We start from the raw sequence: 27,885 nt of genomic DNA on the forward strand, positions 1-27,885 counted from the left end.
TTTAAATATTGTGGGGCTTATACAACAATCGGTATTCATTTGGACAAAAAATTCCCAATAATATTTAATACATATCCTGATAAAACATAATATAAAAAATATTTTTTTTCCATCAGTTAAATATGACTACAATTTTACAGTTTAGTATATTTCGATTTTTATAAAAATATTTCTAGTCTATAGTTTTTCCCGCTCTCAGCTGATATATTGTAATCTTAGTAAATAAATTTTCTGGGTGATAAAAAATTTGACTCCATCGGTAGATTGGCAATCACATCACGTGATCGCACACGTCTTAAAAAATTCTTCGTAGGTTTTGTAGGTTAAATGACTCAAATAAATCAAAACGAAAACCCTTACATTTTTATTTGTTTTATGGAAATAGTTTTATTTTTTTGAATATTTGCTGCAGATTTTTATGAAATTATAATCTTTATAGAATCAAGTAAAACTATTCTATTTTTTATACAATACACTGCAATATAAAGACCAACTTTTTTTTTTATAGATCTAAGTGATATACAGCATGATACAAACTCGTGATGAAACTGAGATTTAAAAACAATTACAATACGATCGGATTGAATAACATGCCAAGAAATCTATTTTTTAATTTTACAAAATTTTTTTTTTTTTTTTGCAACACAAAAAAGCGAAGTATCCAAATCTTATAGGTTCTCTATGACAGTTTATTATAACTTTATTTTTTTTGGAATGTTAATTTCGGAAATCCAATGCATATTAGTGTTTTTGAATGATTTGATAACTATCAACCGCAGCATCAACTACACATGAAAACTGATTTTACTTTGACGTGATAGTAGTACGACTAATTAAATTTGTTCACGTAATCCATATTCGGAAAAAAAAAGTTTCTTGCATTTGCGGAGAATAAAGTATAATTAGACAAAATAGATAAAAACTAAAATAACTGCAAAAAAAACTATTACTTACGCGAAAATGAAAAACGCGAGGTATACAAATACACTTTTTCTTTTCGCTGTTGCATATTTTAATATTCCCTAAGTTTATCTATTTCTAAACAAACAAAAAACAAAAAACGTAAAGAATTTTTAAAGTAGCTCACGTATCTTTTGTGTTCCCTGGTAGTATACTTAGACAGCGTGAACATGTACATGAACTAGTCTTTTAAGTTCTTTTTAGCGACACCCAGAAAACTTATAGGTCAGTATCAAAGAGCACTTAAGGCGGTTGGTATTGTAGTATAGGTTGGGGGCTTTATAAGACGAACTTAGCTTTGTCTACCATATACAACAAGTGGTTCAGTTTTAACGAGACCGTCTATAAAACAGAGACATTGCACGTGAGTGTTTGATGGACCTAAAGCTCATTTCACCTTTATCTATTTTATAGATATTGCCAAATCTATTAAGAAGATGCAGAAGAGACATTAGATCACTCATATGGTAGAGGGAAGCTATAGAGTGGTGAGCTAAAGTTTTTATACTTCTGAAACTGTTCATTGGGTTTACAAACTAGTTATCCACACGCAGTTAATGAATTTACACCATACCATGGATATTTATTAGAATTTTTGGAATCATGATTTGAAAACTATGATATTCATATTTTACATAATACTCTGAGTTTTATACTATGATGAATATATAATATTGTAAGAAATATTTTACACTTTTCTTTATTGAAAAGTTAAAACAAGAATGGTTTCTTGTTTTATATCTTACACTTTATATTTTATGTAAAATATCATATTTATTGTACTCTTTTATTTTCCTTCTTGAAAAAATGAGGTATGGATTTTTTGTGGAATTATAATTTGAGAATATTTTTTTTGTTATGATCAAATTTATTTCATAATATTCTGAGTTTTATACTATGATGAATATACAATAAGTGTAAAAAATATTTACACTTGAGAAGTTCAGCAAGGAGGTTATAAACATTAAATTTGTATGAAATCATGCAAAATTTTCTGATGATCAAACCAAATAGAAAATTAATGATCATTACAAGGGCCCCCACCGTTCCTGCAGGCGGCTTTGGGAGGTTCATAGTCCTGTCAGGATGGTCACTGTGTGTAGAATTCTATCTGATACCCTGAGTGGGTGCTAGATAGTTTTCGTTACTGCATATACCAACTGGGTGAGTTCTTGTCCTGGTGGTCACTCTATGATACCATTGGGGTACCCTTGGGTGCTATAATGGTCCTCACAGATGGTAAAGTCATAGGTGCAATAGGGGAGCAGCATAGTCATTACCAAAGATCTTACTCCACTGAAACAGAAGTGACCAGCCAGACCTATCAGCAGAATATGAATTGTCTTGGACAGATTTGAGCTCGGAGACCGCAGTCTAACTCGGATACCGCAGTCGAAAGACAGAATACGAGTTGCTTATTATAGCGTAGACAGAAAACGAGTTGCCTTTGGCTAAAGATGTCCAAAATTCAGATACCGCAGTTGATAGGAAAGGAGGGAACAGAAGTGACAGGAGTTTTATTTGGTTTAACATTTTATGCTCCCTATTTTACACTATACTTTTTTTTTTTACTTGCTGTATTATCAATAGTTTACTATGGTTTATCATGCATTGCTTTGTAGCTGATTTCATATAAATAAACGAATATATATAACTAACTTGACTGGATATTTGTATTTTTTATTAAAAGGAAAAATAAGCAACAAACAATCACCAATCTCATCACAATCGAGAGAGAAATATTTGAACAATGCAGGAAGCAAACCGGTTCGAGATTGGAGAGATAGTAATCCGATTCTTCGTCAAGCTTCCAACCAAAGATTTTAGCCCGCACCTCAAGCTCAACTAGTGAAGGGTTGACCTTCAAAGGACCAAAGTTGTTTTTCGTCAAGTGAAAGGAAAATATCTTCAGGTATAAAAGCAACATCTGGTGCTCTACAATTCGAAACTGGATTGGATTGCATCGCCCGACTCTCACGCGAACTAACTCACCCTGCATCGAAATTTTCTAGCGAAGCTGCGGCCATGAAATATGTCGCTCAAAAAAGTACCGGCGGTAATACGATTGGAATAGTACTGCGCAGAATCCCACAAAAACCCCTTATATTTCATTGGAACGGCTGCCTGGACAGCATTTATATCGAGTTTGGGACGAGTTAACTATTGGACAAAAAATGTGGGTTTAAGTCGGTTGTTATATGAACAATCTTCAAGTGTGTAATAACATATTTACATTTATAAACCATCTTCCTTTCTTTTCATATTTGTTCTTCCAAGATCTCCTATTCAATGCAAAGTAGGAAAATAACATGAATCAAATGTACAGTCGCGTCCGAAAGTGACGCCCGATTTGAAAATGAAGACAAAAGCAAAAATATCTGTATTTTTTCACTAGTGTATACATTAGTAAAATATTCATACCTAGTTTGTTTCTCATACTAAATCAAATTTTCATAATGCCAGGGTGGCAACCTTCTCAAAAACAGAACTATTTAAATTTTTATTTTTTCTTTAATATAGCTTTAAATTCGCCTACAGCTCTTGGGAGAGGGACACACTTCTGGATAATATATTGGTTCATTTTTAAATGTTCTCTACTTGGTTTAAACCAAATAAATTTGTTGGAAAATTAGTAGTTGCAATTTTATTTAATTTTAGCTTATTTTTGGCCTAAAGATAAAGGATATAATCATCTGGAAACCTGTGATTATCTTGGCATCCAGTGATCAGAATTCGATGAACAAAGGCTCATTGGATTCGTCTCGTCAAGATGAGTTGAATGGTGAATGTCTCATATCTCTAGGGTTAATAGATACTAAGGTGTACCTTAAAACATTTTTTTGATGGTTTGGCCTTTATCCTGAGATATAATGATGCTACATGTATGAACTGGCCACCATTCGACGTGTATCAATGAGACAAATCCAATGAGTCTTTGTTTGTCAGAATAGAATCACTGGATAGTGAGATATTCCCAATTTCGTGAAATTTAGAGTTTCGAAAAATTTTCAGGTAAAGAATGTTTTAAGTTATATCTTGGCATCTATTGATCCTAGAGATATAGGCCAACCACCATTCACTTCGTCTTGACGAGATGAATCCAATGAGCCTTTGTTTGTCGAATTCTGATCACTGGATGCCGAGATGATCATAGTGACTTAATAATTATGGCCTTCATCTGTAAGTAATCGGGCAACACTTTCGGACGCGACTGTACATTAACACGAAAGTTAAAAGACAATAGCTTTATAACTTGTCTTGATATTCCCTTGACTTGGGCGCGTCTGTTAAAGTGAAACGAATAAGAAATAAAATAAGTTAGTTATCATTACAAAATTTCTTGTTCGAGAGGTAAACCATTAGGAGACACTTACCAGTGATGTTTTGACAGTATATCAAATTTTCATTTTTGACATCAGGAAATTAAATTGGCATAGATCAATGTATTGATAATTCAGCGCAATGATCATTAGGTAAAATTGCGCACTTTTATCCAAACATTATTTATTGCATTGTTTAATATTAAATTTTTTTTATAGAACGATTCGATGTAAATTATATTGAAAAAGCTTATTCATATGACTGATATGAGTAATAAAATCACACCGAGTAATTTTTAATTTTATAGATTTATATTCTAAGCTAGGTTATCATATTGTCATGTGATCATCATGTGCCACTCCGGAATTGATCGATGTTGCAAATGTTTAACATGATTAACATGTCGAACATAATTAATATGCCGAACATGACGAACCTAACTAACATGTTGAACATGATCAACATATTGAACATGTTAGTCATATTATACATAGTAAATATATTGAATATGTTAAATTTATTAGTATATGTGTAATTAATTATAAATATAGGTCAATTTTCTTGTTGTAATGTTAAGGGAATAAATAAAGTTTTCATTTTTAAGTTATAAAGTGACAGTTTTTATCAAGTGAAATCCTTTATTTGTGTTTGGAAGTATATGCCGACGTACAGCGCTATACAACACGTCTGATCGGATAAATTTTGATATATTGTTTGTCTATACACTACATAAACCTTCTGCTACCTAACCATATAAATTGCTTAATAATTTTAAGCGTAAAGAACTGATACAACAATATCTGGAAAAAACAATAAATATTATGATAGAATGGATAAATAAGTATGTGATAAATATAAAAAGAAAAATATTCAATAAAGACAAAATAAATCAAAAACCTAACGATTTATTTTCTTCTCAATTCCACCCCACCTCGGTACACGGATATCTGTCCAAAAACATGATAATTATAACGATTAATGAATGAACGTATATTACGTTAATTTTACGTAAAGATAATTTACAATTTGACCTCGGACAGCCTTTTAAATCGTATTTTTTAACGATCTTAGTACTTTATCTTTAAATGAACGTTTATTTGAGTTTGACATTTGAATGACAAAAGTTAAATTAATAAATTTGAGGACTTTGGAGAAATTTTCACTGTAAAGTTTATAATTAAATATTATCATTGTTAAAAATAATTTTATAAAAAATATTAATTATTAGAAATTTACAAATACCGTATATTGTATTAAGAATTTAAGACAAGACTAATTAATAACGATGTGATTAATCAACTGTTTCGAAGCTTCAAATCATTCACGTTATTAATTATTTTTTATCACAAGGTTTTATCATAATTTATAGGAATACAGCAATAACAAAATAAGTAAAATCATTTATTTAATTCGTTTGTATAAAATAAAAGAATATTATATAAATAAATAAATAACATTACATTGTACAAATCGGCCGTTACGTAAAACAAAATTCTGAATTTAATTAACTAACTGATGACCTTCTCCACCAATTTGCTCATTGCAATCAGGACATTTATTCATTTGCATAGCTCCATCACATTCTTCAATCGTATACTAAAAAAAATTGAAATGTCAATTATATAAACAAACTATACATGTTAAACATATGTAACAGGACCCCGAGTTATGTATATATAGGTCAGGGCGGCACACATTTACTATTATTTCTTCAGGGCCGGCACTATATAATGCTGGTCAGCATTAGCCACAAATGGAAACGATCTACATGATTATTATTATGGCGCAAATAACCAGGACCTGACCTTTCTATGTATAGCTCGGGGTCTGTAATAACGTATCATTAAAATTACTTACTGGGTGACCATTTGGACACTCATACCAATGTTCTAATAAATAGAAAATAATGAAGACGACGATATTAATTAATTTATTATTAACATTACTAACTTATTATAAAGTAAATTCGACACGTACCTGAACTTTTAAATTCAGTTTTTGTAGCTTGATGAATTTCTAATAATTCTTCAATATTTAAAGTGTCACTTGAATTCACGTCCCAATTTTCAATATCATTACAATTTTCTAATAAATTTACTAGTCTCGCGTGAATATCACTCTTAAATTCCTCTTCAGAATTTTTATATCTCTGACTTTCAATTATATTTACAATACGTTTTTTAATATCCTCGCATTTTTCTGTAATTCTTTCTTGAAGTGATTTAGTATCATCAATATCGGTACTTTCATTAGGTGAGAATCTTAACTGATATGTGAATAATATAAGATCAAATTCTAATATTTCAACATTAACCAAAAGTAAATGTCTACCATAATGAGTGGATTCTGCTATTTCTCCTATTGTATTTAAATGATTGTTAATAGAAAGTTGTAATCTTTCGATAAATTTCTTCCAAACTTCTTTAATACTTAAGGTATTTTCAATAACTGTAGCAGTGGGTGTTGATTCTTTTGATAATTCTTGAATTATGAATAAAATTTCACGATGTAAAATTTTTTGTACATTTACAATTTCAAAAAACGCATCTAAATAAATTCTTCGATCAACTTGAGGTATTGAAGTTCCTACTCGTGAAAGCATTTCCTGAAAAGTTTCGGAAGAAATGGAACTTAAAGTATTATCTCGATATCTAGAAATAATTTTGTAAATTTAAATTAAGATGAAAATGAAATCTTTTTTTAAAAAAAAAATTCACTTGCATTATACTTACAAACTTAAAACAGCATCAAAGGCTTTTTTATGTGGTGGAAAATTTGTAGCTTCAGCAATTAAAACTAATTTCTGATAATTTACTAATAATTTGTTAACATGAGCAACCCAAGCTTTTTTGCTTTGTCTATCAAATCCATGATACATTCCAATATTCTCAAAATATGTATGAGATATAATTTCAGGCAATTTTTTGTTTACAACTTTGTTACGTACTTCAAGTACAACTCTCATTGGTCTTGATTCGTGTTTTGGTAAAGCATTTTTTAATATATTTCTCTTAACGATCATTTCATCTCTAAGTGTAATAATTTGCATGATGATTTCTTTTAAGTGGGAATCATATTTTAATAAGAATTTTTTGTTTTGCATATCTAATGTGTATTTATTAATAATTCGTCCATATCTCTTGACATTTTTAATTGGTGTTCTACATGTTGGACACGTCTTCGCATTCATTAGTAAAGCTGGAAGTATTTTAACTGATTTCCATCCTTCTTTAATTGAACCTTCGTAATAATTCTTCATTTCCATAATCATATCCATAGTTTCCATAGTATATACATGCCTACAAGTAAGAACAACCATTCTTTTTTCATTCCAATCTATTTCACTAAACGTACTTTTGGAATTTATATCTGACACTTTTTTAAAAGAAAAATATTTTAATATAAAAAAATTGAAATTTTCCGAGATAACTTGATGTACTTACCTTGATTTTTAACTACTTCAGGGGCACAATCAACACAAAAGTCTTTTGAAGGACAAATCTCACCACAAACTCCGGCACAGTTATGTCCACATTCTAATATTTTATCACATCTTTCATTACAAGGTAATCTATAACAAGGAAATCCACAACTTAATTCACATTTTCCTTGATGTTCACATTCCCATGAACATTTTTCTGCACATACAGCACAAGGTTCTAAACAACGCTTATTACATGATGCATGCTCACATATTACTGTACAATCATCCTTACATGGTGGACATTCTTTTCCTTTATGACAATGGCTTTTACATTTATGTCCACAAAATAATAATTTATCGCATACAGTTTGACATTTTCCATGCTGTGTTCGTTCAATGGGGTCAGTTGTATCTGTTCCTTCTTGCTTAGATCGATTTTGACATTTACCACATTCACTTAAACATTCATGGCCACATTCCAATTGTTTTCTGCATTTTTCTATACATTTTTCATTAGTACTAATAGGGTCAGAACACTATATATAATATTATAGTTAATATATACAAAGTATATCAAAAATAACGACACTACATGTATAAATAAAAAAAATACTCACGTAAATATTTTGATAGTGTTCACAATGTAGTAATTTCTTAGGAACTAAGATTTTGCATTTAATTGAATCTTTAGCTCGATCTTGCCAACATTTAGCATTTTTTAATTCATGACCACAACCAGGTAATATGATATTTCCGACAAGAAATTCACAACCTCCACAATTTTCAAAACAACGCTTTTGACATTGATGATTACACTCTGGATTTATTTTTAAACAACGCTCATTACATTTGATCCCAATGTGTTCAGGATTATCTATATGACATTTAAACTTACATATGTGTCCACAAGGAAGTGGTGTGTTACAATTTTCGTTGCATCCACCATCTGGACTAACTTTTTCAAATTGATCAGGCTCAACGATAATATTCTTGTAATCTGGATGGTTGTTGCATACAATTGGCATACCAAAACCAACTTGATTGCGTTCATGTAAAATACTAATTACCGGAGCCCACATATCTTTAGATTTCATTGCCATTAAATCAGAATTACCAATGAGATACATTCCTTTACGAGCACGCGACAATAATACGTTGCTTCTATTAGTACTTTTGAGAAATCCAATAGAATCATATCCACTTGGTAAATTAGAGAAATTACGAACTAACGAAACAATAATAATATTTGCTTCTTCACCTTGAAAATTATCGACAGTTCTTAAAGTAACTTGTTGATTTAAGGATTTTTTTGATGTATCGCTTATACCATCATCATTTATATTATTATTTGTACCACCTTGTTCTTGTCGTTCTTCCATTTCAGTAATATTCTGTTCATCTCTTTCATCAATAACAACAACAAATGATTTAGCTAAAGCATCTCTAATTTTAATCATTTGTCCTAAATAAGGAGTAATTACGGCTATATCATCGGGTTTAGTATATCCATTCCTAACGAAATATTTTACCATCTCAACAACCATTTTAATCTCGTATCTGTTTACATGTGATTTTATTGCATACTCCCCACCTGTACTATCTTCTGGATTTCTATGATCGATAAAATAAACGTTGTGTTGAGCTCCACGTACATTCTCATATTTTGTAGTATTGTCACCATCAATTAAATTTGGATAAAGTGTATTTCTAATTAAATCAGAAACTTCTCTTCTCATACGTCTCTGAATTAAAAGTTGGGCTTTCTCGATTTTAACTGCTTTATCACCATAAACTAATCTTTCAAATAATGATTTATCCAATTGATAATTCTTTCCCGCTGTTGAATCCATACTAAGAGAATAGGTTGCAATATGAGGTCGAAGTTGATTATGATCGCCAATTAATATCAAATGTTGAGTCGATGGGGTTAATGAACAAAGAATGTGAGCCTCCAATACTTCTCCTGCCTCTTCACAAATGATAATTCTGGGACCAATTGATCTAATTATATTATGAAATTTAGCTGCACTATTTGTAGTCACACCGATAACATCACTACTTAATAATACTTGACGACGTCCTTCATCATAAATATTATTTACTTCTTTACGTTTTACTTCATTATGTTTTCGTAATTCTGACAATTTTTCAACATTTCCTTTATAAATATTTGTACGCCAATGGTCATGAAGTTTTTTTCTTTCTACTACCGACATTCTCCAAATTGAATGATCATTTGATATTTCTTCCAAAGGCCGATCTGTCATTGGTTCATTATAATTTTTAATCCAATTTATCGTATCATCTTCAATTTGTGATTCATTACTGCTTGTACCCGTTTCATTTTTGGTCTCTTCTTTATTTAATAATTCATATATATTTTGATTTGTTCCTATCTTGTCTTTTTTCTTACTACTCTTTGGTGGATTTAACACAAGTTTTTTTCTTTTATTAATTGTTGTAATGTCCGATCCTTTTAACCATTCATCAAATGGGTATTTTTTCTTAAAAATCTGAAATCCTTCTTCTCCATTAATATTTAAAACCCAACTTGGTAAATCTTGTTCAGATACATTATTGAACTTATTAAAAAATTCCGTTTGATGTTCCTTTAAATAATCACTTATTTCATTCCATCCCATCGATTTCCTAATTAAAAAACGACTTATTTTTTCAGCATCACCTTCTATCTTTTCAATCTCTTCATATAATTTTGCTAACAGATAAGCTTCTTTTCTGGTACGAACACGATCTCTACAAACTTCATCTAAACTATATTTTTTGATCCTTTCTGATTTTGATCGAGATCCTAATCTTACTATATTTGTTATATTTTCATCAAGTAAATACTGGAAAAAAGTTTGAAAGTGAATGCTAAAAAATATTTTTTTTTTGAATTTTATAAATATAACAAGTAATTAAAATTTACCTCCAGGAATTGATCAAGAGCATGATTGGTAAAACAAATGGTTAGAATTGGACCAATATTTGTTTTTCGATTTTCTTCAGCTAATAATACTTTCATTAATTGAACTCCAATTACAGTTTTACCCGTACCAGGTGGTCCTATAAAAATAAAGCCGTTGTTTTTTTTAGATCCCGTTCAAAATAATAAAATATACTACGTCATACGTACCCTCAACTAGTGCAATTTCACGCGTTAGAGAAGATATCAACGCCTTGGCTTTTAATTAAAATTAAAGACAAAAGTTAATTCTCAACTCTATAATACAGTACTTGTTATAATTACCTTGAGTTTCGTCTAATCCATAAGGAGATCCATCAGGTAATTTACCGATATTACTATATTTAACGATATCTTTTACCACTTCATCGTGAGTACTCTCATCAGCGACATTTAATTGCAAATTATGTTGATTTTTACATAAAATTGATAAATCGAATTGAAATCCTGGTGCTCTAGTGTACAAAGGATTTTCAACTTTCACATCATAAATATTACTCATTTCTTTCTTCATTTCTTCCCTCATTTCTTCTCTCATTTTTCCTTTTGTATCATCGCCATTATTAACATTTAAATCATTAAAATTAGGAGCCAAATATTTTTCAAAAGGTAACGAAGAAGGATTTGTAGTTTGAAGAGTTTTAAGAATATGATAATAAGATTCTAAATAAACACCAGTTGATTCTACCATAAATCTATTTTTTGATGATGTTTTTTTATTAGTTTTATCAAAATTTGAGATCTCACTTAACACGATAGAATAAATTGATGGATCAATAAAATTGATATCAATCTCCGCAAAATTTTCATCTTTTGATAAAGCTCTTTCATCTCTCGTTACTACTACACCAAAATTAAGTAAATATAAATCAGAATTACTTATAGAAGAATTACTACTTGAATTCTTTTCTTGAGGATTTGGATTAGGTAATATAACAGCAACTAAACTACCATTTAATAATCTTTTACTTCTTTCCCAAAATTCTCTTCTACCTCTTGCATTTTTTGCGCTAATTTTTGGAGGAGTAAATCTTATAGTACAAGCAAAACCTTTTCTTTTATCACAAGTAATATTAGAAAATCGTATATTCGTATATACTTGTAAATCGCTGTTTTCATTCGTACCATCATTATAAGAAAATCTACCACCCCAATCCCGTACTTTCTTTAATTCTTTTGATAATTTAATAACATTATCATTAGAAGAAGAATGTTCTTGTAATAATGCAGTTAATAAATTTGATAAACCACCACGAATTGGATTTAATAAATCTTCTCTTAATAGGCGAAATTGTGTATCAAGTAATCTAGCCGATCCATCAGGTAAAAAATGTAATGAATAACGATGTGAAGTAGGTAAAAAAGGTGAACGTTCACATAAAATTTCTTCATTCGTAGGAATAATTGAAATTTTTGAAATTTCTGAAAAATCATTATCGTGCCTTTTACCATATTTTGATAATTCACCAGGTGGATCATAAGTTCTTTCAGCGTCAACTCTTCTAGCTAATTCTTTATAGTATAAATGATCTAATTTTACATTTATTTTTTTCGCTTCAGGATTTTGATCAAACATTAAATTATTACGTCCATTATTTAACATTTTATCCATAGTTTTCATCTCTTTTTCTAATATCATGAAAAAAAATTTTCTAGTACCCAAATTATTAGTTAATGGATCTGTTGGAGCAAATTGTTGTTGTTCAATCGATTCTTGATACATAGTTTTTAATCGATATAAATCATATGCAATATAATGCATCGTCTCATTAATTGATGAATCATTGATACGACGTAATAATTCTGTAAGAAGTCGTACGATTACCAAAAAAAATATTCCTAAACTATTAAATATATTTTATTAATTATCATGAGAGACGTCTTGCATCATAACGAGTCAAAAAAAAAATAGTACTTACGAAGACGGGATAAATGTATAACGTTCACGCGACAATAATACATCTTCGCTAACACGAGAATCACAAACACTATTACGTTGTACCAACGTTTCCAACATTTTCATTACATTATTATAAAGAAATGAGTCCTAATTATTTAATAAATAACATTATTAACAGTAATTAAATGAGGAGAAGAATAACGTCATTAATAAATAATACTTACAAGATTTTCATAGACGACGGTAAAGATTGCAAGAACATATTTTTCCAAAATACATTCAGTGATAGCCGTTCTGGTGAATAAACCCAATAAAGGTAATATAACATGTTGAAAAGATAACACACCACTATCAAGACCCGCATCACATGACATTGAAGGAAAATTCATAATTTCTCTTAATTTCTTGACACCACTCTCAGGATCACCTAATTCAGTTATAATTTCTTCTACTTCATAACCTATCTTATTATCAGATGCTACTAATGCAGAACCAATAAACATTTTAATATCTTTTGGATCCAAAGGTTTGTTTTTTTTCAATATTCTTTTCCAAATAGTTTTAATCGGTTCTCCATTAGTAATAAAAACTAATTTATCACTACCATTATAAGTTAATTCAGAAGAACTAAAATTTGATATAGTAGTTTCTTGTTGTGATTGTCTTATCTCATGAGCACTAAGTCTTGGTGCTGGTGGTTCATTTGGGCGATTATGATCATGGTTTTGCCTTGTACGAAGTTCTACATTTCTATTTCTTCTACCACCGCCACTGCCACCGCCATTACTTTGAGTACCATTGTTATTCATGACTAGTTAATAAAAAAATTTCCGTTATTTTATTTATTTTATATATATTTTTTTAAAAAAAAACGAAAAAAAGGAACGACTGATAAAAAGTGATTTGCTTTTTTTTATATATAGATATGAGAACAATATGAATAATTCAATAAATATAATTGATATTGTATCAATGCAAAAAAGATTTTTCTTTTCTAATTGACACGGTTATCGCAGATCTTAAAAACCTGAGATGCATTTGTACAAATATATGTGGTACAACTAATCACCAATTTGAGATTTGATTCGATATTATAACACTCTAAATGTTTTGGCCAGCATTACTAAGCCAGCCGTCATCTGATGTATGCATGATAAGGATTTTATCATGCATTTTATAATTGAATAATTTTTCGGAAAATTACATATTTGGTTAATTTATTTACTATGAAATGTAGGAAATCACATGTTAAAAGTTTAAACAGAAAAATTTATCCTCAAATTGTTATTTCATTTATATGGTTACTTAAATTCAATTACAGTATACTATAGTATCTAAAAAATTTTGTTACTTTAATATTAATTATATTAATTTTAATATTAAAAATTTTAATATCGTAAATTGGAAATTAAATGTGATGATAAATGAAAATTTTCGTCTAGCGAAACATTAGCAGATCAAAATTAAAAACAAGGTTTTACCATATTGGGTAGGTGTCAAATATGAGGCGTAAAATGATCATCGAAATTTATCAAGTGAATTAGAAAAATGTGCGCGTGGGATTTTTTTTTAAAAAAGGCTAGTAGCTAAAACTGACTCGATTTGATGATTACATTTAGTTGAGAGTAATTCTTGTGACTTCTTTGTTCTTTTGAGATATTAATAAAATTATATAATTTTTGGGGTTGAATTTCTATTTAAGTCTCAAATGGCGATATTTAATTTTTGTTACTGTAAAATAATTATACTGTACAAAGATCGTCAAAAAAGCGCCCATTTTGTTTTGTTTTTTAATTTAACGAATGCCACAAATGACGATTATGGAAGATCAGACTCTTTAGTAAATTATTAAAGAGGTATGTATATAAATAGTTCGCCGGATGGATCCTACAAGCTGATTCATATGGGAGGCCCGTGGAAGTGACACATATTTCTATGTTATGCACTTACTTAGTTGTTGTTATTTAATACTATATGAGACAATTTACCAAAGATCCTACATAGGTGTCCTGGGTGCTTAGGCATAATTACAGGGTGGTAAACCTCAAATGGTATGAGGTGATAGTAACTAAAAATTTTGTAAATTTTGTAGGTCATACCGAGGTAGCAATATTTGTTTTTAATTTTTCTTTGTTTATTTCTAATTGTTTTGTGCATTTTAATATCGTAATATATTATTATACACAATAGGGTGTAAAGAGACAATAACACATATACGAAAATAGATGAATAATATATATATATAATTATATATTTATTATAATTTAAATCGAAATTTTATATATATAACTTATATTTGAGCACACATCACACACGATGGACATTTAAATCCTTTATGACAGAAATTTGTACATTTATGTTTGCAGCTTAACGATCTATTACAAAAATTTATACATTCTCCATGTTGTGTTCGTTCAATAAGAGCAGCTGCATCAAATTCTTCCTGTGAAGCAGAAAGTTTTTGGCATTCAAAACATTCCCTTAGACATTTATGACCACATTCTAATTGTTTGTCACATTTCTCTTTACATTTAATGTCACTAACAGGCTCAAAACACTAAATCACAAAAGAGTAAAATTAGCAAATATATTGCCAAAAAAAAAAATGAATTACATTTACAAAAAGTATTACTTACATGTATCTCTTGAAAGTGTTCGCAATATGGTGATTTTTTTATAACCAATTCCATACATTCGAGTGTCTCTATAGCTTGTTTTTGCCAACATTTAGCATTTTGAATTACGTGACCACAACCAGGTAGTGTAATATCTCCAATACGAAGTTTACATCTTCCACAATCTTGATAACAAAGCTTTAAACATTTATGATTGCATTCTGGATGAATTTTCGGACATGGTTCAGGACAATCAATTCCAATATGATCAGGATCATCAAAATGACAACTATAAATACATGCATGTCCACAAGGAAGTGGTGTATAACATGGTCTACGGCATCCACCATCTGGACTAACTTGCGCAAATTGTTCAGGTTTATCAATGATATTCTTATAATCAGGATGTTGATTACATACAATTGGCATACCAAATCCAACTTGTTCACGTTCCCGTAAAATATTAATTACAGGAGCCCACATATCTTTAGATCTCTTTGCCATTAATTCAGAATTGCCAATAAGATACATTCCTTCACGAGCACGTGACAATAGCACATTACTTCTATTTGAGCTTTTGAGAAATCCGATAGAATCATATCCATCAGATTTAGAGGAATTACGAACTAATGAAATAATGACTATGTTTGCTTCTTCACCTTGAAAATTATCTACAGTTCTTAAAGTAACCTGTTGTTTTAGTGATTTTGAAGTAGCACCTTGATCACCATCAATATTATCTTTTTCTTTCAAATTATCTTTATTTTTACTATCTCGTTTTTTCTCCATCTCAGCAATTTCTTGTGCATCTCTTTCGTCAATAACAACCACAAACGAATTGGATAAGGCATTCCTAATTTTAATCATTTGTCCTAAATAAGGAGTAAGTACGGCTATATCTTCAGGTTTAGTATATCCATTCCTAACGAAATATTTTACCATTTCAACTACCATTTTAACCTCATAACTATTCACATGAGATTTCATTGCTAAATCCCCACCAGTATTATCTTCCGGATTACTATGATCAATAAAATATACGTTGCGTTGAGCTCCACGTACATTTGGATATCTAGCGGTATTTTCACCATCAATTAACTTTGGATAAAGTGTATATCTAATTAAGTCAGAAATCTCTTTCTTTCTCATACGTCTTTGAGTTAAAAGTTGAGATTTTTCGATTTTAACTGCTTTATCACCATAAACTAATCTTTCAAATAATGATTTATCCAATTGATAAATCTTTCCCGATGAAGAATCCATACTAAGAGAATAAGTTGCGATATGAGGTCTAAGTTGATTATGGTCTCCAATCAATATTAAATGTTGGGTTGACGGAGTTAATGCACTAAGAATATGAGCTTCTAAAACTTCACCGGCTTCTTCACAGACAATAATTTTAGGGTTAATAGATCGAATTAGTTCTTGAAATTTAGCTGCACCATTTGTGGTCATACCAATAACATCCTTACTTAATAATATTTGTCGATTTCCTTCCTCATAAAGATTATTAATTACTTGACGTTCTTCTTCATACTTTTTTTCTAAATCTAATAATTTATCCACAAATTTTTTATTAATTTTTGTACGCCAATGATCATGAAGTCTTTGTCTTTCTACTTTTGACATTTCCCAAATTGAATAATCATTTATTAATGAATCTAAAAGACGATTAGTTTTTGGTTCATTATAATTTTTGATCCATTGTATTTCTTCATAATTAATTTGTGATTTATCATCATTTGAATTCTCTTCGTTACTTTTTGATTTTTTCTCTAATTCTTCAAATTCACTAAAACTTATCCATTTTTTGTTTTTCTTACGCTGATCCTTTTTCTTACTCTTCTTCTCATCCTCTTTTTGTTGTTTTAATAAGATTTCTTTTCTCTTATTAATTAATCTAATGTCCTCACCATTTAACCATTGTTCGAATATAGATGAATTTTTATATCGTTTATTTCGAACAATTTTAAATTTATTCGGAGATGATGATTCTTCAATTTCATCAGCATTATTAATAGCTTCCGAAACCCAATTAGGTAAATTACTATTATATATATCATTAAATTTATAATAAAATCTTCTTTCTTCAATCATCAAATATTCTCGTATATCATCCCATGATACCCATTTTTTAAGTAAAATATTTTTTATTTCATTGGCTTCTTCTTCTATTTGATTTAATCTCGTATGTGACATCCATATTGATTTTTTATTATAAGAATATTCTTTACTAACTTCTTCTAAACTAAATTGTTTGATTCTCTCAGATTTCGTTCGAGTACCTAATCTCACTATATCTGTTATACCTTCATCAAGTAGGTGCTAGTAGAAAGAAAGTGAAAAAAAGTAAGAATGTTATTTAAAAAATATTTAAATACAATTAAACAATTTTATATTAATTTTACCTCTAAGAATTGATCGAGAGCGTGATTAGTAAAACAGATGGTAAGAATAGGACCAATATTTGATCCTCGATTTCCTTTCGCCAATAATACTTTCATTATTTGAACACCAACTACAGTTTTACCAGTACCAGGTGGTCCTATAAAAAAAAAAGAGTGAATACGTGATTATTTTATTTTATATAAAATAATTCAACGAAACTGTATTTTTTACATACCTTCAATCAATGCGATTTCACGTGTTAAAGCATATATTAACGCCTTGGCTATAAAAATAAAAAAATTTTTTTTTCTTTAATAAATTTTTTCAAAATTTTCTCCCTACTTTTCTTTTTAATTAATTACCTTGAGTTTCGTCCAATCCATATGAAGTTCCATCTGGTAATTTACCAATGACACTATTTTCAGTAATTTTCTTTGCTACTTTATCATAAGTATATGTATCGGAAACACTTAATTTTATAATTTTTTCATATTTACATAAAACTGATAAATCAAATTGAAATCCTGAAGCTCTAGTATACATTGGAGTTTCAACTTTAATATCAATATTACATTCTCCATTAAGATTAGGAGCCAAATATTTATCAAAAGGTAAAGAATAAGGTTTCATTGTTTGAAGAGTTTTAAGAATATGATAATATGCTTCTGTATAAATACTTGTCGATTCTATTAAAAATCTTTTTTCCAAAGAATTTCTTATTATCCTATCATAATTCGAAATTTCATTTAATGCTATAGAATAAATTGATGAATCAATAAAACTAATATCAATTTCAGCATGATCATCATATTTAGCTAAAATTTTTTCATCTCTTGATGCAACTATACCAAAATAAATTGAATATAAACCTTCACTATTTGTAAAATTATTTAATTGAGCTCTTCTAGATGGTAATAAAAGTATAACTAAATTACCAGTTAATAATCTTTTACATTTTTCCCAATATTCTCTTCTTTCAAATTCATCTTTTGCATCACGAATTTTTGGAGGAGTAAATCTTAAAGTACAAGCAAAACCTTTTTTTCTATCACAAATAATATTAACGAATTGTATATAAGGATATACATATAAATCACTATTATCATTTCCTGTATATCTACCACCTTCATCTTGCATTTTTTTTAATTCTTTAGACCAATTTTGTGATAAGTCATTCAAGAAATTTGATAAACCACCACGTATTGGATTTAACATATCTTCTCTTAAAAGACGAAATTGTGTATCAAGTAATTTAGCGGCTCCATCAGGTAAAAAATGTGGAGTATCAGGAAGTGAAGAAGGTAAAAAGGGCGGACGATCACATAACATTTCTTTTATTGTAGGAATAATAGATATGTCAGAAATCTTTATAAAATCATTATCATGTCTTTTATCATTTTGTGATAATTCTCCTGGTGGATCATAAGATCTTATAAAATCAGACTTTCTATAATATTTCTGATTACTCATATTTGATAAAAGTTCAAAATACGATAAAAATTTACTCTATTAATAAATATATCAAATAAAAAATATTTATAAATGAGTTGATGAAAAAAGGATTTTTCTTAAAACAACAGTTATTAAATATCCTAATATGTGTCACAAGTACGTATTCAAATGATCTACTTACTAAATTTGTAGACAATAACGGCTATAACATAGAGTTTAAGAACTGACGTGATACAAAATTCAGTGATTACAATAATTTGTGGCGTGAATCAAAAAGAATGTAAGTTTTTTTCTTTATCTTTTTGACATGTGTAAAACTTGTGATTTTATTATTTTGTGGCTGTTAACTTATGCGATTTTGTTATTGTGTTATTATTTGTATTATTTGTCAAAATTTATATAGATTCTTTTTGTGATAATTGATTTTTTTCATGCATAGTTTAGTTGCACTGATTCTGCATGTAACATGTAAATATATTAAAATGAGCGAGCCATACATATGTTTTACATAATACATAAATATTAAACCACCTTAAACGACTAGAACAATATTTTTGGCTGACGACTTTTAAAATATTGTATATATATATTATATATTTAGATCCTTTGAAACATAATTTATAGTTACAATTATTTCAATATAAGTTAGCATATTATTATGAAGGATTTGGTTCTAATAATGATGAAATTGAGTGATTAAGCCGTGGGTGCGGGTGCAGCGCAGTAGTGGTGGTTGTATAAGCCACAGACACTAGTAAAAGTTACTGGCACTGAGAGCGATCCTCTTTAGTCATTTCTTTAATAGCTTTAATCACCCATACAGTATTTTAATATTTAGATAATCTGTTATATAAATTAATACGGGTAAAATTTAACGAGAATTAAGATTAAGTGTCCATTGTTATTAAATGTTTATCCGTGCCGAGTGTATCGTACTACTACTGCTGTGCTACAATCAATATTGCATCTGAAAACAAGGTAAAAAAACCAACAATATTTTTAACAAATGTATTTTTTTTTTTCAAAAAAAAAAAAAAAAAAAAGAATCTAAACTTTGATTGTCAAAGATAACAGATAAGGGACCATAAAATTTTTACCGGTTACGATCACAAAGTAATAATTAAGATTTGTTTGACATATTTGGGATTGACATATATAGTAACAAATCATTTTTTTTTACACCTGTTTACTTCTTTTATTATTCAATCCCGATACCCGAGATGCAGGAGTATTCATCAGCCATATCACACATATCACACAATCTAATTATTTAAAAGTTCATAAAGTTTCATTTTTAGTATGTTTGGTAAAATCAAATTATGTTGTGTTCCGAGCACAGCCCTTGTATACTTTCATCTCCGAAAAAATTTTGATATTTTTTTCATTTTTTCCTTTTTCTTTTTTTTTCCTTTTTTTTAAAAAAAATTCTTGTTTTGTTAAAATCTTTTATTACTGCCCGTTTCACATATTAGTGTTAAATACTAAATTTGTTTGTTATTATTCCCCAAAATGGTGATAAGAAGTTTCACTACTTTGATTTATTGGGGTTCTTTATTAAAAAAAAAATTCTTGGCTAAAAGTTATTTGCCACAAAAAAAAAAATGTCGGGATCAAAATTATCCTTTTAAAAAGGCGTCGTTTTTTTTTGGTCACCGCAAAAAAAATAATTTTTTTTCTTTTTCTTTTTCTTTTTTTTGTTTTTATTCATGCCTAAAAAGAAAGGACAAAAATCCGGTTCCAACAACAACAACAACAATAATAATGTAAACAATACCGTTAAAAAAAGTAAAAAAAGTAAAAAAGCAAAAGCGAATCCAAATAATGGAAAAAATGGTGGTGGTAATAATGGTGGTAATGGTGGTGGAAAACGTAATAATTTGAATCTTACACCATTACCTGAAATAATTGAAATAATGCGTCTACAACAAGAAATTAATATTAAAAATTTTGGTTCTTCTGAATTAACATATAATGGTAGTGATCGATTAGTTTTTATCGTTTATAAGGAACCTTTTAAAAATATTTGGAAAAAAATTGTAAGGAAAAATTATTTTTGGAATCAAAATGATGCTAGAAATTTTGTTAGTTCAGCATTAGTTACAGCTGATTCTCGTACGGGTCATGAAATAGAAGAATTGGTAGAAGAATTGGGTAATCCTGAAGGTGGTCTCAAAAGATTAAAAGAGGTTATGAATTTTCTTTCAATGTCATGTGATGCGGGATTAAACGACAGTGTATTATCTTTCCAATTTGTCATATTACCCTTATTGGGATTATTGACTAGAACTGCTATTACTGAATGTATTTTGGAAACATATGTTCACGCCATCTTTACGGCTGTCTACGCAAATCTCGTAAGTAAAATCGATGAAACTATTTGATTTTTGAAAAAAATAATTATTATTATTAATGTCCGCTTTTTTATTAAGGACTCATTTATTAATAGGAACGTGATGAAAATGTTGGAAACGTTGGTGCAACGTAATTCTGTGAAAGATAATCAAGTTAGCATGGAAGAATTATTATCACGTGATCGTTATTCATTTATTCCATATTCGTAAGTACCTTTTATGTCATTCTATGTACGCGCAAAACCTAATGTGAGCTAATTCTCTCTCTCCTTTTAAATTAATAGCTTAGGAACATTTTTCTTAGTAATTGTTCGGTTGCTTACGGAAATATTACGTCGAATCAGAGAAGCTTCTGTTAATAAGACGATGCATAAGATCGTTTGTGATCTACAAAGATTAAAGACTATATATCAACAATCAATTCAATCAATTGGGCCACAACAATTTTCTGATCCATTAATTAATAATTTGGAAACTAGAGAGTATTTTTTTATGATATTAGAAAAAGACATGGAAAGCATGAATAAAATGTTAGATACGTCAAATGAAAAGAATTCTAATTCAAATTCTTATTTACGTTCTAGAGAATTATCTAGTAAATTTGATATTATAAAATCTTTTGATTTACCTGGTGAATTATCAAAAGTTGGTGTAAGACATGATAACGATTATGTAAAAATTCGAAATATATCACTTCTTCCTACAAGAGGTGAGATATTATGTAATCGTCAACCATTTTTACCATCTCCAGTGTTCGGTACACCACATTTTTTACCTTACGGGGCTGCTAGATTACTTGATACACAGTTTCGTCTTTTAAGAGAAGACATGTTAAATCCGATACGTGGTGGAATATCAAATTTCATAAAAGCATTGTCAAAAGATCAGCCTTCAACGGAATTTAAGAATATACAACAAGAAGGAGGTAGATTTACTTACGATGGTGGAATAACCGATAATGGTGATTTACAAGTATATACTTATGTACAATTTATTAATATTACTTGTGATAGAAGAAAAGGTCTTGCTTATACTATGAGATTTACTTTTCCAAAAATTCGTGGAGCTAAAGATGAATTTGAAAGAAAAGAATATTGGGAAAAGAGTAAAAGATTATTAACTGGTAATTTAGTTGCTCTTTTGTTACCATCGAAAAGGTTTGAGAATAATTATTCAATTTACTTTGGAATTGTTACATCAAGAGATGAAAAAATTTTAGCTAAATATGATGATCGTGCAGATATTGATATTAGTTTTGTTGATCCATCAATTTATTCTATCGCATTAAATGAAATTTCAAATTATGATAGAATAACAGATCAATCATTAGAAAAAAGATTTTTGGTAGAATCGACAAGTATTTATTTAGAAGCTTATTATCATATTCTTAAAACTCTTCAAACAACGAATCCTTCTTCTTTACCTTTTGAAAAATATTTCGCTCCTAATCTTAAAGGAAACCGCGATATTAAAGTTGAAACGCCAATGTATACTAGAGCTCCAGGATTTCAATTTGATTTATCAGTTCTATGTAAAAATAAGGGACGAAGTTTAAAATTAGTTGTTGCAAATAGAAATAGTTATGATAAAGTAGCAAAAGATATTACCGCTTCTAGTATATTAGACGACACTCAAGGTAATCGAATCTTTTTTTATATGTATGTAAATTTTTTTAGCGTATTGTTAAAGAAAGGATTTATTTAACTTCTGTAATTTTTTTTATTTTTAATTTCCAATTGTAGCTGAAGCATTGATATCCGCTTTAACACGTGAAGTTGCATTAATCGAGGGTATGTAACGCAAAAAAAAAAAAAAATTTTTTAAACAAATTAATGATAAATTTCTCTGTAAATTAATAGGACCACCTGGTACTGGTAAAACTGTAGTCGGTATTGAAATTATGAAAGTGTTATTAGCAAAAGAAAATCAAAAATCAAAAATTGGACCTATTCTTACAATCTGTTTTACAAATCACGCTCTTGACCAATTCTTAGAGGTAAAAATTACATAAATTACATAGATAATTATTAATAATTATTATAACATTTTTGATACTTATAAAAATATTTATTAATATTAAATTTTCTTTTCTCTTTCCACTAGCATCTACTTGATGTAGGTATAACGAATATAATAAGATTGGGTTCTCAAACAGAATCTGAAAGGATTAAAGAATATAATTTAGAAGAAATATCTAAGAGGTATAAACGTAATAGTAAATTAAAGTCGAAGCCACGTGTACAATTAAATATTATAGAAAAAAATATCGATAGAATAAAAAACAGTTTAACTAAAAAATGGGTATCATGGGATGATATACAAGGATATTTGATGAATGAAGCAAAAGATTTTTATGATAGATTCGCTACGAAATCTGATACTTATTTACCTAGTTGGGTTATGGAAACTATTGGTAATGATCCCGAAGTAGATGAAACTGAAGAAGAGTCTTATGATAAATTTCAAACAGTTCGAAATAGACGAAGTAGGAAATTATCTATATTTGAACAATGGTTATATGGAGTAGATATTAGGATAATTAGCAAGAGAAAAGGTATTTTATTAATACAAAAACAACAGCAGCAGCAGAAAGCCGAGAATGATCAGAAAAAAAGAAACAAAAAATGGATAAGTCTTGATGAATTCGAAGCAATAAATGAAGCATCAAAAAGTATTAACGATAATTCACAAATTGATTATGAAACATTACAATGGATCGAAAATTATAATGAACCAAGAACAAATCGTTCTTTGAACATATTATTAAATGATTATTCGATTTGGCAAATGTCAAAAGTAGAAAGACAAAGACTTCATGATTATTGGCGTACAAAAATTAATGAAAAATTTGTTCAAGAATTATCAAGTTTAGAAAAAAGACATGAGAAAGAACGTCAAGTAATGAACGATATTTATGATGAAGCAAATCGTATAATATTATTAAATAGGGATGTTATTGGTATGACTACGAGTGGTGCGGCTAAATTTCAAAATTTAATTAAGTCAATTAACCCTAAAATTATTATCTGTGAAGAAGCCGGTGAAGTTTTAGAAGCTCATATTCTTAGCGCATTAACTCCTTCAACTCAACATTTAATATTAATCGGAGATCATAATCAACTTCGACCTCATATTGCAACGTATTCTCTTAGTATGGATTCTTCAACGGGAAAAAATTATCAATTGGATAAATCATTATTTGAAAGATTAGTTAATGGAGATAATGCAGTTAAAATTGAAAAAACTCAACTTTTAACTCAAAGACGAATGAGAAAGAAAGAGATTTCTGACCTAATTAGATATACACTTTATCCAGATTTAATCGATGGTGAAAATACAGCTACATATCCAAATGTATGTGGAGCTCAACACAACGTGTATTTTATTGATCATAGAAATCCGGAAGATAATATTGGAGGAGATTTTGCTATGAAATCTCATGTTAACAGATTTGAGGTTAAAATGGTAGTTGAAATGGTAAAATATTTTGTTAGAAATGGATACAATAAACCCGAAGATATAGCAGTACTTACTCCATATTTAGGACAAATGGTTAAAATTAGAGACGCTTTAGCTGAATTATTCGTTGTTGTTATTGATGGAAGAGACGCTCAAGACATTGCCGAATTGGAAGGACGGGATGGTAGAAACAACTATAATTATACTTCAAAAACCTCTTTAAGCCAACCAGTTACTTTAAGAACTGTAGATAATTTTCAAGGTGAAGAAGCAAACATAGTTATTGTTTCATTAGTTCGTAATTACTCGGGAACTGGAGAACGTGATTCTATCGGATTTCTCAAAAGCTCAAATAGAAGTAATGTGCTATTGTCACGTGCTCGTGAAGGAATGTATCTTATTGGCAATTCTGAATTAATGGCAAAGAGGTCTAAAGATATGTGGGCTCCTGTAATTAATATTTTACGGGAACGTGAACAAGTTGGATTTGGTATGCCAATTGTATGTAATCAACATCCTGATTATAAGAATATCATTGACAAACCTGAACTATTTGCGCATATTAGCCCGGATGGGGGATGTCGTCAAAAATGTAACATATCACTTCCTTGTGGACATCCATGTATTTATAAATGTCATTCAGATGATCCTGAACATACTAAGATTAATTGTAATGTTCCCGTTGGAGACGTTAAGTTACCTTGTCGTCATATAATTCGAAATGCTAAATGTTGGCAAAAGCAAGCTAAAAATACGTTTAAATGCATGGTATTAGTTGAAAAAAAATCACCCTATTGCGAGCACTATCAAGAGGTTTATGTAAGTATAGTTCTTTTTTTACGTACGTAATACATGGTTATACTTATCTTTTTTCTAACCGCTTATTTTTAATGCTTTTTAGTGCTTTGAGCCTGATTACAATATTAAATGTAGAGAGATATGTAATATAATGTTGAAATGTGGTCATGAATGTTTAAATGAATGTTCTAAATGTCAAGAATATTCTAGACCACATGCAATTACCGTTCCTAATATCCCTAATAGACCTATTAGGCCTATTAAACGAACAAAGCATGAAGAGTGTAGATATGTGTGTGATAAACCATTACGTTGTGGTCATATATATCATAGATGTAAAAACTATTGCCATGACATAAAGTACTATAATAGATGTCCTCCGTGTAATGAATGTATTAATAATGCACGGAACGTGAAGGATAATTACTACTAAAGTGTTGTTTATAGTTATTACGATAGAACCATTTTGAATAGTAAAATTTTTAATTTTTAATTGAATTATCACAACATGTAGTGCATATACAGTATTTAGTTTGAAATTTTACCTGTATTAAATTTTTTGTAATAAATCGTAATTATTAATTAAAGTTGACCGAAGACTTAAAAGTAAATATCGTAGAACTTTTATTAAAAGTAATAAAAGATTATTGAATGTAAAATGATTGTACTAAGCGTTGCCAGTACAATTTAAGAGGGTTATTATATGCAGCACTTAATACGATAATTATAAAAATCACCTAACCGAACTAATACGTTGTATTGTAAAATGTAAATATTATCGTTATCATAAATATCAAAAAAATAAATAAATAAATAAATAATAATATCTAGTATAGCCAATTCACAACAATTAGCGCGTATTTGAATTAAATCCGACCACTGTATTTGTAAATCTGCATACTATCAGATTATTTTAAAAATCATTCATCATTTTATTTATTTGACAAAATTTAAGAAACATTCAAAATTTAAATATCATAAAATTCGCTATTTTACTGTTTAATTTTCGATGATAAAACCCTTGCGTAAAATGATGGTCAAAATCAAGTAGTGCTTCTTTTTTTCGTGAGACTTAACGTTAAGTGGCAATCTTGACGCAAACTGCCAAATTACGATACAATTTGACTAGTAATGCAAATCTCAAATAGGACCTACCCTTCGATAAATACGTACTAACTAACAGTAACCGTGTTGCTGCAGTATTGCATTATCACATACTGGGGAAGAAAAAAACATCAAGGAAAAAAACGTCTAATCTAAGAAACCCAGGCCATATTGGTTTTTCACGTATTCGTGTTACGCGTAAATACTGTCAGGCGTAAAATAATTTATTGTTATAAAACCGTGCGTATTATTCGTTGCCGAAAAATTATTGAATACTCGAGCGCGAGCCTGATTCGGGAGTAGGGATAATCCATTTAGGAGTAGACGCGTCACGTGGCGGAGATTTCGTTTCAGAAATGCAGATGAACCTTTATTCACGTACTATAAAAACGTAGGTTTATTAATAAGAAATAAGTCCAGGAAGAAAGACATGTAAGGTAATATAATGTAACCAACTTAGCGATTTGAGTTTGAATAACGCAATCCAAAGATTGACATACTGTATAATGCTCACAAAAGGGCAAATTGAATATAGTTCAAATTATGTTTCAATGAATTTCAACCTGGAGTAATGGACGTTTAAAGATAAGAGATACTCTAGTTGTGTATAACAGATAACTCGAGTTCCTTTTAGCAACTTCGCTTTTCTGTGATTTCTGTAAAACAATACCCAAATATCCCTCTCCTATTCTATACAACTCAATTACCGAAACATCGAAACCTGTAAGAGATCATTTATTTCGATAGAAGCATAGAAAAAATTCGAATTTTTTGCATGTGGAATTTAGGAAAGATATATAAAGTAGAATAAAAAAGGTGATAAGAACGCTGATTCGTTATGAGTATAGACCTCATCGTAATTTACAATTATTAAAAATTTCTTAATCATCGTATAAATGAAATGAAGTAAAAAGTATAAAAATCTGCTGGAAATAACGTTCTGATATATGTATATGTATATGTGTCAACTCTACGATGCCCCGAACGATATCTTCTCGCTTAACAAGATTCATTAAAACTTAAAATATAACATGTAATTAAAAATAGCTCTCCGAACTCCGTCGTAATGTGGTGCGAATTTCCTTTTAGATGATCACGTGTAGCAACCTTTGTCGTACACTTAATAATCTACAAGAAAAAATCCGCCG

At 29.2% G+C, this 27,885-nt stretch overlaps 3 protein-coding genes across 3 annotated transcripts; 1 reads left to right on the forward strand and 2 right to left on the reverse strand.

Annotated features, from left to right (window-relative positions):
• Nucleotides 1-5,440: 5,440 nt before the first annotated feature.
• Nucleotides 5,441-13,433, reverse strand: OCT59_017733 (uncharacterized protein; the record flags this gene model as incomplete). Its single annotated transcript, XM_066137679.1, has 15 exons — nt 12,795-13,433; nt 12,590-12,717; nt 10,956-12,514; nt 10,842-10,889; nt 10,635-10,771; nt 8,323-10,554; nt 7,725-8,241; nt 7,014-7,656; nt 6,701-6,932; nt 6,613-6,630; nt 6,259-6,547; nt 6,139-6,170; nt 5,791-5,877; nt 5,524-5,553; nt 5,441-5,443 (listed from the first exon to the last, which is right to left on the reverse strand). Exons 1-15 carry the CDS (start codon nt 13,377-13,379, stop codon nt 5,441-5,443), a joined length of 6,540 nt encoding a protein of 2,179 aa, XP_066004232.1. The 5' UTR covers nt 13,380-13,433.
• Nucleotides 13,434-14,808: 1,375 nt separating this feature from the next.
• Nucleotides 14,809-19,090, reverse strand: OCT59_017734 (uncharacterized protein). The gene is made up of 5 exons (XM_025331073.2): nt 17,936-19,090; nt 17,809-17,856; nt 17,594-17,730; nt 15,207-17,510; nt 14,809-15,127 (listed from the first exon to the last, which is right to left on the reverse strand). Exons 1-5 carry the CDS (start codon nt 19,041-19,043, stop codon nt 14,861-14,863), a joined length of 3,864 nt encoding a protein of 1,287 aa, XP_025184855.1. The 5' UTR covers nt 19,044-19,090; the 3' UTR covers nt 14,809-14,860.
• A 1,641-nt stretch (nt 19,091-20,731) lies between these two features.
• Nucleotides 20,732-26,251, forward strand: OCT59_017735 (uncharacterized protein; the record flags this gene model as incomplete). The annotated part of the gene is made up of 7 exons (XM_025323415.2): nt 20,732-21,379; nt 21,455-21,582; nt 21,661-23,012; nt 23,119-23,166; nt 23,236-23,372; nt 23,480-25,654; nt 25,737-26,251. 7 exons carry the CDS (start codon nt 20,732-20,734, stop codon nt 26,064-26,066), a joined length of 4,818 nt encoding a protein of 1,605 aa, XP_025184856.1. The 3' UTR covers nt 26,067-26,251.
• Nucleotides 26,252-27,885: the final 1,634 nt, after the last annotated feature.

This window comes from Rhizophagus irregularis, chromosome 26 (genome assembly GCF_026210795.1).
Source record: "Rhizophagus irregularis chromosome 26, complete sequence".
Classification (NCBI taxonomy): domain Eukaryota; kingdom Fungi; phylum Glomeromycota; class Glomeromycetes; order Glomerales; family Glomeraceae; genus Rhizophagus; species Rhizophagus irregularis.